This window comes from Heteronotia binoei, chromosome 3 (assembly GCF_032191835.1).
Source record: "Heteronotia binoei isolate CCM8104 ecotype False Entrance Well chromosome 3, APGP_CSIRO_Hbin_v1, whole genome shotgun sequence".
Taxonomy (NCBI): Eukaryota; Metazoa; Chordata; class Lepidosauria; order Squamata; family Gekkonidae; genus Heteronotia; species Heteronotia binoei.
This window is the reverse complement of record NC_083225.1, coordinates 48,021,991-48,038,315: the sequence shown is the minus strand read 5'-3', so window position 1 is coordinate 48,038,315 and position 16,325 is coordinate 48,021,991. Positions and strand designations below refer to the sequence as shown.

The 16,325-nt window shown below is 40.0% G+C and overlaps 2 protein-coding genes across 4 annotated transcripts in view; both read right to left on the bottom strand.

The window, feature by feature from the left end:
• ATP11A (ATPase phospholipid transporting 11A) overlaps positions 1–16,325 on the bottom strand; it is a 274,169-nt gene that overhangs the window by 40,236 nt on the left and 217,608 nt on the right. The window lies entirely within an intron of this gene.
• MCF2L (MCF.2 cell line derived transforming sequence like) overlaps positions 1–16,325 on the bottom strand; it is a 146,013-nt gene that overhangs the window by 101,875 nt on the left and 27,813 nt on the right. The window contains exon 1 of one of the 3 annotated variants that reach the window (XM_060233737.1): positions 13,177–13,573. The exons of the other annotated variants lie outside the window; for them this stretch is intronic. Coding sequence (XP_060089720.1) covers positions 13,177–13,228 — 52 coding nt within the window. The 5' untranslated portion in view covers positions 13,229–13,573. Of the gene's footprint in view, positions 1–13,176; positions 13,574–16,325 lie in introns of those variants that run through there. 3 annotated transcript variants of the gene reach the window in all.

Here is a 16,325-nt window from a genome sequence, read left to right as displayed (position 1 = left end):
GATGAAATTGCTGAGCAGTCAGGTTAGAACAGATAAAAGGAGGTACTTCTTCACCCAAAGGGTGATTAACATGTGGAATTCACTGCCACAGGAGGTGGTAGCAGCTACAAGCATAGCCAGCTTCAAGAGGGGGTTAGATAAAAATATGGAGCAGAGGTCCATCAGTGACTATTAGCCACAGTGTGTGTGTGTGTGTGTGTGTGTGTGTGTATATATATATATATATATATATATATATATATATATATATATATATATATATAATTTTTGGCCACTGTGTGACAGAGAGTGTTGGACTGGATGGCCATTGGCCTGATCCAGCATGGCTTCTCTTATGTTCATTAGAAAAACAAAACCAGAAAATCTTCTGAGAGAGAAAAATCAATTTAGAAAATTAATATAAAGGCTACAACAATTAAGTCACTGCATCATACAGAGAATGACATAACTCATTCCGACACCAAGTCCTGAGCAAAGGATGTATGGAGTTTTTCAGCAAAAGCAAGTTTTTCTCTGAACTGAAAACCTTAATTGTTTCTCATAGAATCTCATGGGAGGTGTTACTAACTTTTCTTCAAAAAGGTTTCATCTCCCTACCAGCTAGTCTCTCTAAGTATAATATGAAGTCTACTAAGGCAATGAAATTAATATATATTAAAATAAATACAATTTATTCAACTTAAGGCAAATTCAATGGTCACAACACTTGTAACAGTGAAATCATGAGCACATTTCATCAATTTCCTTACTTATAGCTTCAGATTATAAAAATAGCTTGAGATAAATGAACCTATTTAGTGTTAGAATCAGTGGCACAGGGATGAAATAAATAAATAGTTTTAGTAGTGTTGGGAAAGAGCAGTGCTATGGATGTTAAAGGCTACATTTACTAACACTGGCTTGGAAGTAAGCTTGCTGAATCCACAAAGACTTACCTCTGAATATTCTAGAATTGAGCTGTAAAACTCACATTTATCTATACGAAGTTTTACAAATCAATCGGGCTTCAAAAAAATCTAACACATTATTTTTCAATTTAAAGGATTTGTACAACTACAGATGACGCAGCTGAGAACGAAACGTCTGGAAGGAAAACTTTCTCCAGTAGAACACGGTACTTGAGCCCGAAAGATTCTACAAACCCTAATGATGTTACCAGCCGTGAAAACCTGAAATCTTTGATAACAGATGACACCCTTCATACCTGCCATTGAAAATTTCTTTTATGTAAAAGAAATAACAGAATCATTATTTAACACAAAACATCATATGAAGAAAGGCAGAAAGTCCCATTCCTAAACTGTTGGTATTTCAGTGACATGAAAAAGTACTGAAAACTCTTTTCAGATATATTCCTACACTATTCTCAAAGCATTTAGCATGTAGTGCAGGAACAAATTCTTCTGGAAAAACACATCTGAGTTTCTCCAAAAGAGTCCCTGCAAAATGGCATTTAAAGTATTACAGTTTCAGAAAAGCATTTACTTTTTGTCAGATAACTAAGTATAGGAATATCATGGAACTTAATAAGACCCAAATCAGCATACACTTTACATGTGATGTTTGCTCAGTTAGTGGTTGCAGATGAGATGTAGGAACAGGTTTATTTTACACCACCATTTGTAGGAGCAGGTTTATTTTTCACTACCATTTCAGCACACTGGATTAGACCAAGCACAACATCTGCATCTGCAGAGTGCAAATTTTGCAGTCCTCTCTCCTTAAAAAGATCCCAGACCTCCAAGAGAGAATTTTGGTGGCATTTCTGGATGGTGTGGGAAGATAGAGCAACTAAAGTCATATCCTAAATGTGGAAATACTGGGCATGTGGAAATGCTGCTTTGGACCCAACCAAGTATCTGGTACATTGATTAACTGCATGTATGATTGAAGCCTGTAGAGTTCCTGCTCTGAAACATTTTGGAGCTGTACCAAGGTTTTAAAGGAGGTGACATCTCTGCAGTGTCCAGTAGGATGCGTAAGATAAAATTGTGCACAGCTTTTGGTTAATATAGTTTGACCTTGCTAGGTCATATATTCATCTTTGGAAATTTCAGTAATATATGCACACAGATATTTTATAGAGTGATGTTTTATGGATTATTAATGGAAACCAATCTGAGCAAAATGAAAAAGTTAGTGTATTGGTTAAGTGTGCAGACTCTTATCTGGGAGAGCCGGGTTTGATTCCCCACTCCTCCGCTTGCAGCTGCTGGAATGGCCTTGGATTAGCCATAGCTCTCTCAGAGTTGTCCTTGAAAGGGCAGTTTCTGTGAGAGTTCAGCCCCACCGACCTCACAGGGTATCTGTTGTGGGGAAGGAAGATAAGCCACTTTGAGATTTGGAGTGGAGGGTGTGATATAAATCTAATTACTCCTCCTCCTCCTTCTCCATACACATGCTCTGCAATATTTTTCCACAGCTAAGCATTTGTCTTTTTTTAAAAAGCTGTTCATTATCTCCTTCCAGTGACTTCTGATGCTACACACTAAATGCCAACACAATATCCATCTAAGTTGTGTAGGCAACTAGTAATGTAGTCATCTCTAACATATGGCTTTGAAGCAGTATAAACACTTTGATAGTAAAAGCAAAAGTTTATACCAGTTAGCAAGTTTTAAGCAAGTAACATTGGTGAAGCTTACATTCGTTTAAACTTGATAGTTCAAACAATGAATGCCTTGACAAAGGAGGAGGATATAGAAATTGTTTCCTCAGAGGAAAGATCCCTAACAGAAGTGTAAACCTGTTGGTGAGAAAGGAGTCTAAAAATAGATGGGAGTCCTGATTGTGTGAGAACCAGACATTGTGTCTACACAGATTAAAGGAATGGGTTTTTACTCAAGTTACCCATCATATTTACAATCCCAAAGGGAAGCCAAAGTGACTTTCAATTGCATCAGGCCATTCAAGGTCAGAGACTATAGCAACAGGTTCAATCTAGAGCTGCAAGCAACATCCCTTCTCAAATGCAAGCAAAAATCAGAAAGGACTACAGTTTTAATTATCTTCATTATTTTGTCTCCTGGTTAACTGAAACACTGATATTCACACTGATATTCATAGAAGGATGGACCTATGGATGTGTATCGAAAGTTAGAATTCTTGCCCTGACTTGGATAGCTCAGGGAATCCTGATCCCATCAGTTCTTGGAAGCTGAGCGGGGTCGACTGTGATTAGTACTTGGATGAGAGACTTTCTTTGGAATACCCAGTTAGGAGGGGAGGCAGGCTTATTCAGCAACAAAAATACAAAAAATAAAGAACTCTTTCTGTCCATCTGTTAGAACTTTGCTTCTTTTTAACAAAATTGTGGCTTACTTAATCTCAAATGCTTCCCCCTACCTCCATACCAGGGCCGGATATTTTTTGAGAAGGTGCAAAACCAAATAATGCCGCCCCAACTCAAAAAATGAAAGGACCCGTGGGCAATCTGACACACACATTTAAACACCCCATCGGGTGTTTGTATGGGGAAGGGAAGCCTCAGCAGAGCTGGTCCTAGAGCATTTTGAGCCCTAGCCAAAACTAACTTTGTGCGCCCCTCTGCAGCGCCACACCAGATAAGGGGTTTAAAGTTTAAATTCCCTTCTCTAGAGTTGTGCAGCAGTGGCAAAAGGATAGGAACTTAGAATCATAAAGTTGGAAGGGACCTCCAGGGTCATCTAGTCCAACTCCCTGCACAATGCAGGAAACTCAATATCTCCCCTAAATTCACAGGATCTTCACCTGAACAGTAAGAGAAAAACCCAGGTTGGTTTTCCCTTCTCAATATGGCATGCATTTCTTTCCATGGATCTGACGGCTGTTAGAATTTCTTTAAGTGCATAAACTGTTTGGGATCTGCAGCAAAAAAGGCCAAGCATACATACTCGATACTAAATGCTGAGCTACGTGGAACTTACTTCTGAGTAAAGGTTCAGGACTCTCAGCTGCAATTTTAGGTCCCCTCTCCTCTAGTCTCATTAAATTCAGTGGGACTTTCTTACAAGCCAGTATAAAATTTAGAGAGCTTCTCACCTTGAAAAAGGAGAACTGGTAATATTCATAGTTTTGTTCCTGTATAGGGTGCTGTACAGGCAAGTCTCTGCCCCAACCGAGGAGGTCACAGCTTGCATTTTGGCAAAGAGGGAGAAAGGGGGAAGAGCTAAGGATTACAAGGGACAAGTAAGCGAAAATGCAAGTGTTTGCAACTGGGTACTCTAAAAACTGGGTCTGGGTAAAAGTCGGATCTACACAGATCTTCATGAATTCATATGATTTTTACATTGAAATGAAATCAAACCACTATTATTCTGTCCATCCTGTCTTAGACTATAGGCAGAAGCACAAAAATCATGTTTCCACAGATTCGTGGCACCTCACCAGTGCAAAAACAGGGTTCCAAAGCACGGAACCATGATTTTCATGGTGAAATGAAACCACCATCATGCTGTAGCTCCTGTCTTAGACTATAGACAGCACCAGAAAAATCATGCCTCCATGAATCTGTGGTGCCACAACAGTGGAAAAACATGTTTCCAAATAATAGATCCTCATGATTTTTGCTTTGGATCCCCCCAAGCTCACCATCACTTCTTATATCAGGTCCATGGGCAGAGTTTGCACCACAGAAATCATGGATCCACGGCTTCTTGGCAGCACCCTAGAGCAAAAACTTGGTTTTGAACCACGAATCCTCATGGATCCCCATGATTTTTGCTTTGGATCCCCCAAAGCTCACCATCAGTTCTTATATCATGTCCATAGGCAATATTTGTACCATAGAAATCGTGGATCCATGGTTTCTAGGGTGCAAACTCTGCCCATGGAAATAATAAGTGATTGGATAGTGAGCTTGGGGGGATCCAAAGCAAAAATCATGAGGATCCATGAGGATCTGTGGTTCAAAACCAAGTTTTGGTCCATGTTGCTGCCACAAAGCCATGGATCCACGATTTCTGTTGCAAACTCTGCCCATGGAGATTATATAAGAATTGATGGTGAGCTTGGGGGGATCCGAAGCAAAAATCATGAGGATCCATGAGGATCTGTGGTTTGGAAACATGTTTTTCCACTGTTGTGGTGCCACAGTTTCATGGAGGCATGATTTTTCTGGTGCTGCCTATAGTCTAAGACAGGATCGACAGAATAATAGTGGTTTGATTTCATTTCACCATGAAAATCATATGAATTCATGAGGATCTATGCTTTGGAACCCTGTTTTTGCACTGGTGAGGCGCCACGAATCCGTGGAAGCATGATTTTTGTGGTCCTGCCTATAGTCTAAGACAGGATCTACAGAATAATAGTGGTTTGATTTCATCTCAATGTAAAAATCATATGAATTCATGAAGATCCCTGTAGATCTGACTTTTACCTTTTTCCCTAAAAACTTACTCCAAAGCAAGTCAATCACTGACTTCTTTGAGACTCTCATACCAGCATGTCCATGATCTTCCCTTCCTGCTTGTTGGCTCTATGTCTGGAAAGGGTGGAGGGACAGGTGGTGGGGGTCTTGGAGAGAGCGAGTGGGTCTTGTTTACAGAAGAATTCCAGAGGTGAAATAGAGAAAGCGACTCTTTTTTTTATTCTGTTTCAGTAGCAGCAAATGGTCAGCCTGGATTTTTTTCTCACCTGCTTTACTTTGATGAACTGCAGGAATGAACTGCAATTGTCAAACTGCTGGCAAAGAGTTTTTTCATGCAGAGCAGAGGCTGTGTTTTTTTTAGGGGGGGCGAGATGAAAGCACTTCTGAAGGGGGGGAGGAGATACCCTTGAGATGCTTCCCTCTCTCCCTCCCACCCCAACACACACAACCTGTTACGCTGTCGGGGAGGTGTGTACGACCAGGCGCCAATGGGAAGGGGCTGGGGTGGCGAGGGGGGGGGGAGAGAAGAAAAGCAGCCAGAAGGGAGCAATTATTGCATTTCTGTATTGCTGCGGGTGAGGCAAGGGAAGGGATTCCAGCGGCCAGGTGGTGGTGCAAAAGAAGCCGATCTTTCTTCCCCCTTCCGGGGGGGGGGGAGGCACCCAATTTGGTGCCCGCCCTTTGACAGCGCCGGGGGCAGAACACCCCCTCTACCCCCCACCCTGATCCGGCCCTGCCCCACACAGAAAGAAGTACAGTTATGCTAAACTTTGGGTAGCCTTCTTTACAGTTTTAAATCTGCACATTTGTCCTTTAGGCTCTCCTGTTCTGCGCCTTAAAAGTGATACAATGGGTACTTTCACATAACATCCATTCAAAAGAGATAAAAAACACATCACTATTCATGACTCTTGCAACCTGATCTAGAAAACCTTAATATGCCTGTTCTAGCCAGCATAAGGACACAATACCTTCAAATTGCCTTTGATCCCAGAAAAGGCAAGAAATAGCAGAGACAGCTTTGCTAGCCCTTCACTTTACCAACGTTCATGACTTTACTAACTAGCTGTAAGGTCGCCTCCAGATGGATAGTAATGGCAGGGTCTCAGTTAATTAATCTCAGCATTCCACAATTAAGGATACATCTGTCCATCAATCTCCAATGCTGATGTATCTATTTCCTTCACTATGCCCTGCCCCCCCTCCAAATTAAACCCAAACAAATGGTAACCATATAAAACTAAGCTTTTTATTCCTGTTTGGTACTTGAATCTGTTAAACATCTTCATTATACAGTATGCTAATTTACTGCTCACTCTCTACCTATATGTATGGACTGGTAACTTCCATTTCATTGCATCTGAGGAAGTGCATGCACACTAAAGCTCCTACAGCTGAACTCAAATTGTGTTCTAAACAAAACAAAGTGGGACTTTGAAAGGTTGAGTCTACTTTCCTAGTACTTCCCTTCTTCGTGATCCCTGGCTATTGTATCTGCTCTTGAGGAGGATGCTTGTCAATAGTTGTACTTACATCAAAGCTTGTTTTTAATGGAGTTTTTTTAAATATAATTTATCTTGCCTCATTCTTGAAGTTTAATAAAATTAATTAATATTTTTTAAAGCTTAGTTGCGGACTGGCCTGTTGTTCTTTGCCTGTGTCCATACCACATTTCAGTGAGCTTAAGTGTGTTGTTACTACTTACAGGACCCTTCCAACCACAGTATTATAAACATAATTAACTGAAGTCTCTGTTTATAGATTCATGCATGGTTGGAACATCCGGCACTAGTTCCTGTCTTATTTAGGTGCAGTCAGGAGCAAGAAGCCATCTGTTTTTATCTCTGTCTAAACACAGAGTTGGGATACAGTGAGAGTGGACAACCAGGGGCATTTAGGACCCATATCCTTAAAGCCCTTTTGCATTGTATTAATTAGGATCAAATTATTCCCTGACTTCCTGTAATGTAAAAAAAATCAAGCCTCTAGTTTCAGCGGTTACAGAAATACAATACCTGATGGCAAAAAACATCATATGCATTTCTCAATGATCAATCTGATTCAAATGTTTGTCCTTCCTGCAAAATTAATCTTCAACTGATCCAGATGGGAATCTGTCAAAATAGGTTAAGAACACCTTAAAGTGCCATCCGAAACAGAGCTGTATCCTTCTAAGTCTAAGCAGGGTGTGACTTTGCTAATGCATTTCATTCCTGAAAGATTTATGACTGGATTCACACCAATTCTCTCTCTGCCACCAACTCCTCCCCTTTCCCCTTCTGTAATTTCCCCTATAAAGTGTGGAATGTGATTTCTCCTGCATAGCACCTGAAGCACTGAGACAATGGATGCTTGGAGACTCTATAGCATTATACCCTACTGTCCCCAAATCTTATCATCCAAATCTCAAAAGAGTTTCCCAACCCAGAACTGACAACTCTAAGTACATTTCTAGAATTCATTAACACATTTGCATTTATGATGTTATCACTGTGAACAGAATGCCTTTTGCAACAAAACCTGAAAATGCTCTATAAATTGATAAAATAAAATATACTTAACACCCCACATTACAACCTTTCTATTAAAGGAGCAAAAGAATGCCAATATTATCTGGGGAGCACTGGTAGGTGTGAGCCAAAGCTGGGTAAGCAGAGTTCACTATGAAGGACACCAGGAACAGATCTATAATTTAAAAAGCAATTTATTTTAAATAAAATCAATATACATGATATTAAAGGTTTAAAATAGCATTAACATGTCTAAAAACGGCATCAGACAAAAGAAGTAGCAAGTTTTTCTTCACCATGTGGTGGAGGGTATTAGGCTAGGGAATATAAAAAGTGACTTGGTAACAATTTTTTGTTGTTGTTTGGTTCAAAGCATGTCAAGATTAAGACAGCTGCACAGTTTCTCAAACAAAGCAGCCATTTTGATAAATAACTGCTAAATAATTATTGTACTGCAATCACCTTAAGCAACATCACAGCTATGACTTCACACTATGAAGAACAATATACCCAATTTGCCTCCAATGCTATACAACATGAAATGCTAATTGTATGTACCTAAGAGGAGTAATCACGTTTCATGCAAAAGGACAGAACTACTTCCTTTCAGTGAACAATGGTACTGATAGCTGAAGTTCATTAATCATAAAGAGCATGCAAATCTGAATCTTGCTGTAAATGTAAAGCCAGGTCAACCCACACCTAACCCCTAATCCATGTTTCATTGTCTAGAAAGATACAAAATGGAGCACATGCTGTCCCAACTGATGTGAGGAGGGATGAGAGGTTTCTGCCTTAGTAAAGCCTAAACTGGCTAAGTCAAGTTGAAACTAATTTTAAAGATCCAGCCAAACCTTTTCTATCACTATGGAATATTCTGTCCTCATCTAATAAGTTTTATTATATTACCTCTTTTTAGGTGTCATTCCTAGCTATAGCTTAGCTGTATCTGAACTTGGACCAGTCACACCCTTTCAGCCTAACATGTATCACAGGGTTGTTATGATGGTAAAATGGACAAGAGGAGAATAGTGTAAGCCACTTTGTGTCCCCACTGGGAGAAAGTAAAATGAAGCAAACTAAATAAACACATGTCAATCAGACAAAGCCTTGGCTAGATCAAAGCTTCCAGATGTAAGGCTGTTGCAGCTGTTTTTTGCTCTGTGTTTCTACCTCTCCAACATCACTGGATCTGAGTGCTCTTGGCTTGGATCAGGTTTTTGCTTAGCCCTTCTGATATGTTTTGTACTGGATTACTTTATGGGACTTAATTTATGTTTTTCGCTTGCTTAGGCTATTTCTTTCTTCTGGATAATGTGGGAACTTTCTCCTTTCTGTCTTCACAGTACAGATAAGATCCTCTATCTATTACACTCTACTGGGTTTCACTGAAACCAAGAAGGCTTAATTCCAGGTATGGACATTTGAATTGGAACAAGCTTAAATTACGATTTAGAAGACAGAAAAGAAGCACAATCTTTTCTGAAACTCATTCTCACAAAAATTCCCAAGACTCTATTTTATTAAATTATTCCATGTTTCCGAACTTTATAGGAATACATACATTGTATTAATTAGTCTGATCTTCCCTTTGGTATGGCAGCTGCACTTGACATTTTCACACAGTGGCTAACGGCAATCTTCAAGTAGCACACTTTCTTAAAGAGGAAAAAAACAGAACTCTTGACCTTGAATGTGCCCTCCAGCCTAATTCTACTGCTGCAGTAAAAGAGTCTAATTCTCCTAACACTCTCCTCTTCCAATTGATCTTTGAGGAGGGGTGTGTGTGGAAACCCTGGTAAGACAAATTTAAAAATAAAAGTCAAATGCATATGACTTAAAAGATTATATGAAATGAGTTTAAAATGAGAAACATCTGGAACAAACCAAAATTTCAACTCTGCCAGCAGCACTAAGTCTGCATGACTGAGCAATGCAAGCCAGAGTTATTTTATTATATTTAATATTCAAATTGTGTATTTATGTAAAACGTGTTCTGGTCGTGAATTCTAGACCACCGTTACACCTTCTGAGTCTTCAGTATTTCTGAATAGTGTGTATTTTTGACTAAACATGTCTAAAAAAAGTCCATAGCAAAAAAAAGACTTTAAAAGAATGAATGGTTTGTTTTCTCTATTTTGATGGCTCTATTTTGAACTCTCCTATGTCACAATCAGCAGCCCAAACAGCATTGACAAGCCTAGTCTTGTCAGAGCTTAGAAGATAAACAAGGTCAGTCACCATTAAACTGGCAAACCACCTCTGCTCCTGTCATGACTTGAAAACCCATGGCCCTGTGGTCACCACAGGTTAGCTATGACTTGACAGCACACAACTGTTATTGTTATGTTATACCACTCCGCACATACCTAGTGCCATCCAATGATGATAGTGTGTGAGAACTCAGGGATTAATAATTCAGATCAGGGATGGCCAAACTTGCTTAACGTGAGAGCCACATTGAATAAATGTCAGATGTTTCAGAGCCACAAGACAGGAAGGAAGGAAGGCAGACAGAAAGGCAGGAAGGCAAATAGATGAGGGAGGGAGAGATGGAAAGATAACAACTTAACTTTAAATGTCTTCTCCAAGCCAGTTGACAGGGTAGTGGGGGCTTTAAAGAGATGATATTGGATTTATATCCCGCCCTCCACTCCGAAGAGTCTCAGAGCGGCTCACAATCTCCTTTACCTTCCTCCCCCACAACAAACACCCTGTGATGTGGGTGGGGCTGGAGAGGGCTCTCACAGCAGTTGCCCTTTCAAGGACAACCTCTGCCAGAGCTATGGCTGACCCAAGGCCATGCTAGCAGGTGCAAGTGGAGGAGTGGGGAATCAAACCCAGTTCTCCCAGATAGGAGTCCACACACTTAACCACTACACCAAACTGGCTAAGAATCACACAATATGAGTAAAAGAGCCACATGTGGCTCCCAAGCCACATTTCAGCCACCCCTGCTTCAGATTATCCATTCCTAATACATTTTAAAACCCATCTTTTGGGTCAAACTAGACATGACAGATGTCATGGATCTCTATTAATCTTTAAAAGACAGCCCAGGTGAACACATGAAGCTGCCTTATTCTTGACCCTGGAGGTCCCTTTCAACTCTATGATTCTAGGATTCTATGAATCAGGCCATCGGTTCATCATGGTCAGTATTGTCTACTCCAATTGGCAGCAACACTCCTGGGTCTCAGTAGAGGTCTTTCACATCACCTGCTGCCTGGTTCTTTTAAATGTAGATTTATTATTGTTGTTTGTTTATTACTTGAGATTTCTATCCTGTCCTCCCCTACAAGCGGGCTCGGATAAAAAACCAGTTCTATATAAAATCAGAATTTAAAACCTAGAAACTAACTAACAAAGATGGCAAGCTAAAAACCAGAAAACAAAGACCCATAGGTGTACTTCAGAAGACTGAACCAGGAACCTTCTGCATGCAAACAGGTGCTCTTTCACTGACCACAGCCCCTTCCCAGATGAGGCTTTGGTTCAGAAGGCAGCTACGCAATGAGTGGCATAACCCTTCCAACTGTGCATAGCTTTGCTAACCAAAATTTGGGCCCTGCGCTATTAGGGAGCGAGAGTGCCTGTATTTTTTCTTGAAAGGGTGGGCTCAGTTTCTTCAGCACAAAGGGCTCAGTTTCAGTTTGTGAAAACCATAAATGGATCAAATGGTGCGCACCTACATCCTTTCCCTACAAATCTAATTCAAAACAAGACTACACACAGCTGTAATGGAGCTTAAAAAGTCATCTGGAAGACTCAGTCATATTTGTTCTGCCCCTTACTAACAGCTGCAGTCCACCATCTTCCTTGTTAAATATCCCCCATAATCAAACAGAAAAATAAGAAAGGACAGTTTGAAAGGCAGGTAGGGATAAAGTAATACTAATAGCAGCAATGAACAAATGTTAGCATGTTAAAACCTCCATCTGCTTTGGTGGGAGGCAACAAATGCCTTCACTGAGTACACAGGGTCTTTCTCTGAGTGATACAGCACCCATTTTAAATTCCATAGACAGGAAGGGGTAAAGTCTGTATGGCATTTAAACTATTTTCTGGATGATGGGACTCCTACCTTATGCTCCAGAAAGTACTAAAGGAAGGATTAATAGCAAAACACAACCTAGATATAATGATACAGGCGAGGAACATGTTCCAGAACCACTGCAACAGAAAGGGAGCATGCCCCTTCTGACATGCATCTTTTGCTTGTGATAATGGTGAAGCATAATTATTAGGAACACAAACTGCAAAGATCCTAGTTCAAAATTTCAGCCCAGCCATGAAGTCTACAGGTTCTTTTAGACAAGCAACTGCTTAGCCCTGGTCACTCCCATATAAAATATAAATATAGTGTGTTGTCTACTTCACAGAGTTGTCTGGATAATAACTGTAAAGCACTTTGAACATTAGGGATTTAATTCCTAGGTTGTCTCTTTTGCCTACATGATGCACTTCAGCAAGTAGAACAGAACTTTCCTTCTTCCTCCATCCTCTAATGCAGTCCTGTGAGCTCACCAAAATAAACAGGATTTATTTCCTAATAAGCATGCCTGTTTGGTTGCAATTTGGAACATAGGGAACAAAGAACAATTTGGAAATTTTGTACAACACATCAATAGTTTGTTTCTACAAAAGAAGAGTAAAATTTCACATCTGTGACAGATGAGCCCTTAAAAACACACACCCAATTTTCAGTTATGACTGTCATTAGAAACTGCTTGTGCTGTATATTGTAGTACTTTTTCAACATACATCGTTCCATATAATAGATATAGGAACTTCTCCTATACTTGGACAACACAATGCAAACCAAGAGTCTGATAATTATACAACATTTAAATATCAAGTACACATAAAAGCTGCATGTATTTATTTCCAATTCATACTATAATTTGTTGCCTCCACACTCAAAATTTCTTGCAATTTAGAGACCAATCTGAAAGCCAACTAAAATTAGCTTGTAAAGTCTCTCTGTTAAATCGTTTCACTCCTTCAAAGTGACCTTGAAGGACAAGCACATAACTGATTTATACTTGCTTTCTAAGACAGGAGGCGTGTATGAACAAGTGCCTGTTTTCTATTTGATTCTGTTAACTGATCCCTCTATTTCCACTAACAAAGACTATTAAAGACAGAATAAGGTCCCAGTACCAGTTAAAATTAGTCACGGAATAAAACCAAATAATTTCCTTTTCTATCAGTGCAGAGCACAGACATATGCAACAATTAGGTTTTTAAAAATCCTGTTAAAACTACAAAGTGTCATATTCAACAACATAATTTAAGACCAGCAGCTCCTCCTACCAGTGTGCTGGGAAACCGCATACAATCGCCACACCATTTCTTCCAAAGCCATTTCTTCGATTTTCAGTCACCGTCTCATCCTTGACTCTTAACAAAGACGATCCCTAGGTAGCATTCTCTGCCCATCATCAATGTTAGAAGTAGCAGTGTTGAAGCTACACTGCTGCTTCATAGCACTGCATTTCAATTGCTCCACACAGATCCCTCAGTATCTACACAAAAGGAAATGTTAAGTGTGGCCAGCATTCTCCTCCTGCAATGCACATGCAGGAGGGATGCTGTTCAGAGCCACGAATGATAATTACATCAATATCGCTTTAAAAAGTTCTCCCTCCTCCGCAAAGGGGGTATTTTCTGCTGAATCGCTATTACATGTCAGAATTACTGTGAAACCTTTATTAGCCAATTCTCTCTGTCTCTGGAAGATTAAAAGCAAGCCCTTCCCAGGGTTGTATGGCTTCAGCAGCACTTACATACCAGGGCTGCCTGCTTCTCCTTAAAGCCAATACACATTTTAACCAAAAGAGTACTTTCATTCCAAAATCAAAGTGAAACACTGCAGTTTCTTTCTCAAGCAATCTTCCTTAATATATTCTAAACCTCATTTTAAACCCTGGGGCTGTACAATGTTATCAGTCTGAAGCATGTATGTAAATCTGTATGAGATAAAACGTTTTATATATCTGTTTTATATGTATGCCTGAATAAATACAAACTTTTTAAAGAAATAGGAAAAAAATATGAATAAACATGAAATCTAGTAGTGCAAAGGATTTAACTATTTGGATCCTTAAGACTTTAATTCTCATTTTATTTGTTCAGTTGTTGAAAAACTCTCCTCTCAAGTCCACCCAGCTGAGGCGGAACATTAGGTTACCAAGTTCAAAGGAAATGGTGGGTGAATCAGATGTGGCATTGGCCATATTTTTCCATGGGTTGTAATGAGTGGATAGTCTGTGGCCTAAAATTAGGGTAAAGTTGAATTTTCATGGGTTCCTGACTGATCTGGTGAGTTCAAAAATTGCCCAATTTCTTCTTCTCAAGGATTGGAAAATTTATTTTATTTATTTCATTTACACCTCCACTTTTCCCACCAATGGGAACTCAGTAGCTTACACTGTTCTCCTGTCTACCATTTAATCCTCACAACAACCCTGTGAGGTAGGGAAGGCTGAGTGTGTGTGACTCTCCCAAGGTCACCCAGTGAGCTTCCATGGCAGAGTAGAATTCAAGCCTGGGTCTCCCACATCCTAGTCAGACAAACTTACCAGTATAGCACACTGGCTCAAATATACATTTATCTTTCCTCAGACAGCAGAGTTGCTTAAGGGAAGCTTGAACAGGTATAGGTAAAAATGAAAGGGGAAAAGAACCAGAGACAGATAGAGCTATATTATGATTTAGACAAAAACTACATAGATGAGCTGTTTCAACTCAGGACTAACTAGAGACACCCAGTCATCATTTTGAGAGCAATGAATAGCTAAAAGAGTAATAAAGAAAATGTCTTTCTCTAAGCTTTCTAACATGCTCCCAGCCTCCTTGATCTAGAAGAAGAATGAGCAGATGAAGAATAGAAGAATACAGAAGACCACTATTAGGGATGCCAGTCTCCAGGTGGTACCTGGGGATCCCCAGATCATCTCCAGGGGTCAGCTCCTGTGGAGAAAAAGGATGTTCTGGAGGATGGACTCTATGGCATTGTACCCAACTGTGGTCTCTATTTTCTTCAGACTCCTTCCCAAAATCTCCAGGAGTTTCCCAGCATACTCTGGAAACTCTACCCACCATCACCTGCTGCTGCCCAGGAGGCACCAGGCAACCCTACTAAATATACTCTTAAAAGTTCTGTATTAATGCTGTACTTTGGCTACATTCACTGAGGTTCAAAAATAACACAGAAAAAGCCCTGACCTGGATAGCCCAGGCAAGCCTGATCTCATCAGATCTCATAATAAGCAGTACTGGCAAATACTTGGCAGTACTGGCAAGTACTTGGCAGTACATCCAAGTACTCTGGCAAGTACTTGGATGGGAGACCTCCTTGAAATACCAGCAATTGGGAGAACGGGGCAGCCTTTATTCGGCCACCTCTTGAATATCCTCCAGGCCTCTAGTAGGGGGCAATCAACAGTGATCACCATGACTTCCAGGTACAGACACACACAAATACAAAAAATACAAAAACAACCCCAACCCCCTGCCCCTGAAAAACAGTAATAGTTTAGCCAGGAATCACAATTTGATATTTATATTTCACTGTTTCTAATATTCCTTCCAATTGGTGCACCTTCTTCTGTATATGCTGATAGGCCTGATTCTTAATCCCACCCCCCCTCAAGACTACTGTTCCTCCTGTGGAACAATCTCAATCTTGAAGTAGCTTTTGCTCTTCCCTCTTTTTTCTTCAGGCCAGACAAGGGAACAGCAATCCACAGCCAGCAAGGAACAATGCCTCTAAAGTTTCTCAGACTGCCAAGCAAGCCTTATAAGTGCCAAAGAAAACCACATTACTCACTCTGGCAAACTGGTATACAGAAGATGTGAATGATCTTGTAGTTCTTTCCTTCAGCCAGAGCTGAATGGTAGGTGGCACATAGGTTGCATCTACACCTGACATTCCTCACACTGCCAAATCAAGATCTACTGAGGGATCAAGTACTGTATCTGTGATAACCAGACAGACAAGCTCTGAACACACCAAGAAACAACATAATTACACTGCTGTCACCCACAATTAATTTCATTTGGTATCAACAGCTAGGACAGCAATAAATGTCCTCTCAACTCACAGTTTCCTTCAAATTATATAATTGATTATTTTACTAAAATGTAGATATCTTTCAACGTTCATATCCAAAAGAGGTGATATTTTTTGTTATGATTGTTCTGGTTTATTTATGGTAGTGCTCACATAGCCCAAGTGTTTTGAGATTCACACAGTCTTCATCTGCATATATTCTGGAACTAATTAGGTACTGCATGCAGCTCCAGAGATGCAGTTTGATCATGCTTACTCTCATGAGTCTACCCACCCTAAAAGAAGATATTTCCATTACTCTCCACCCTGGAGAAATAATGACTTAATGTGCTCCTTCAAAAAGGTTACTTACATCATCATACAGGCTGCAGATATTTTATATGTGATA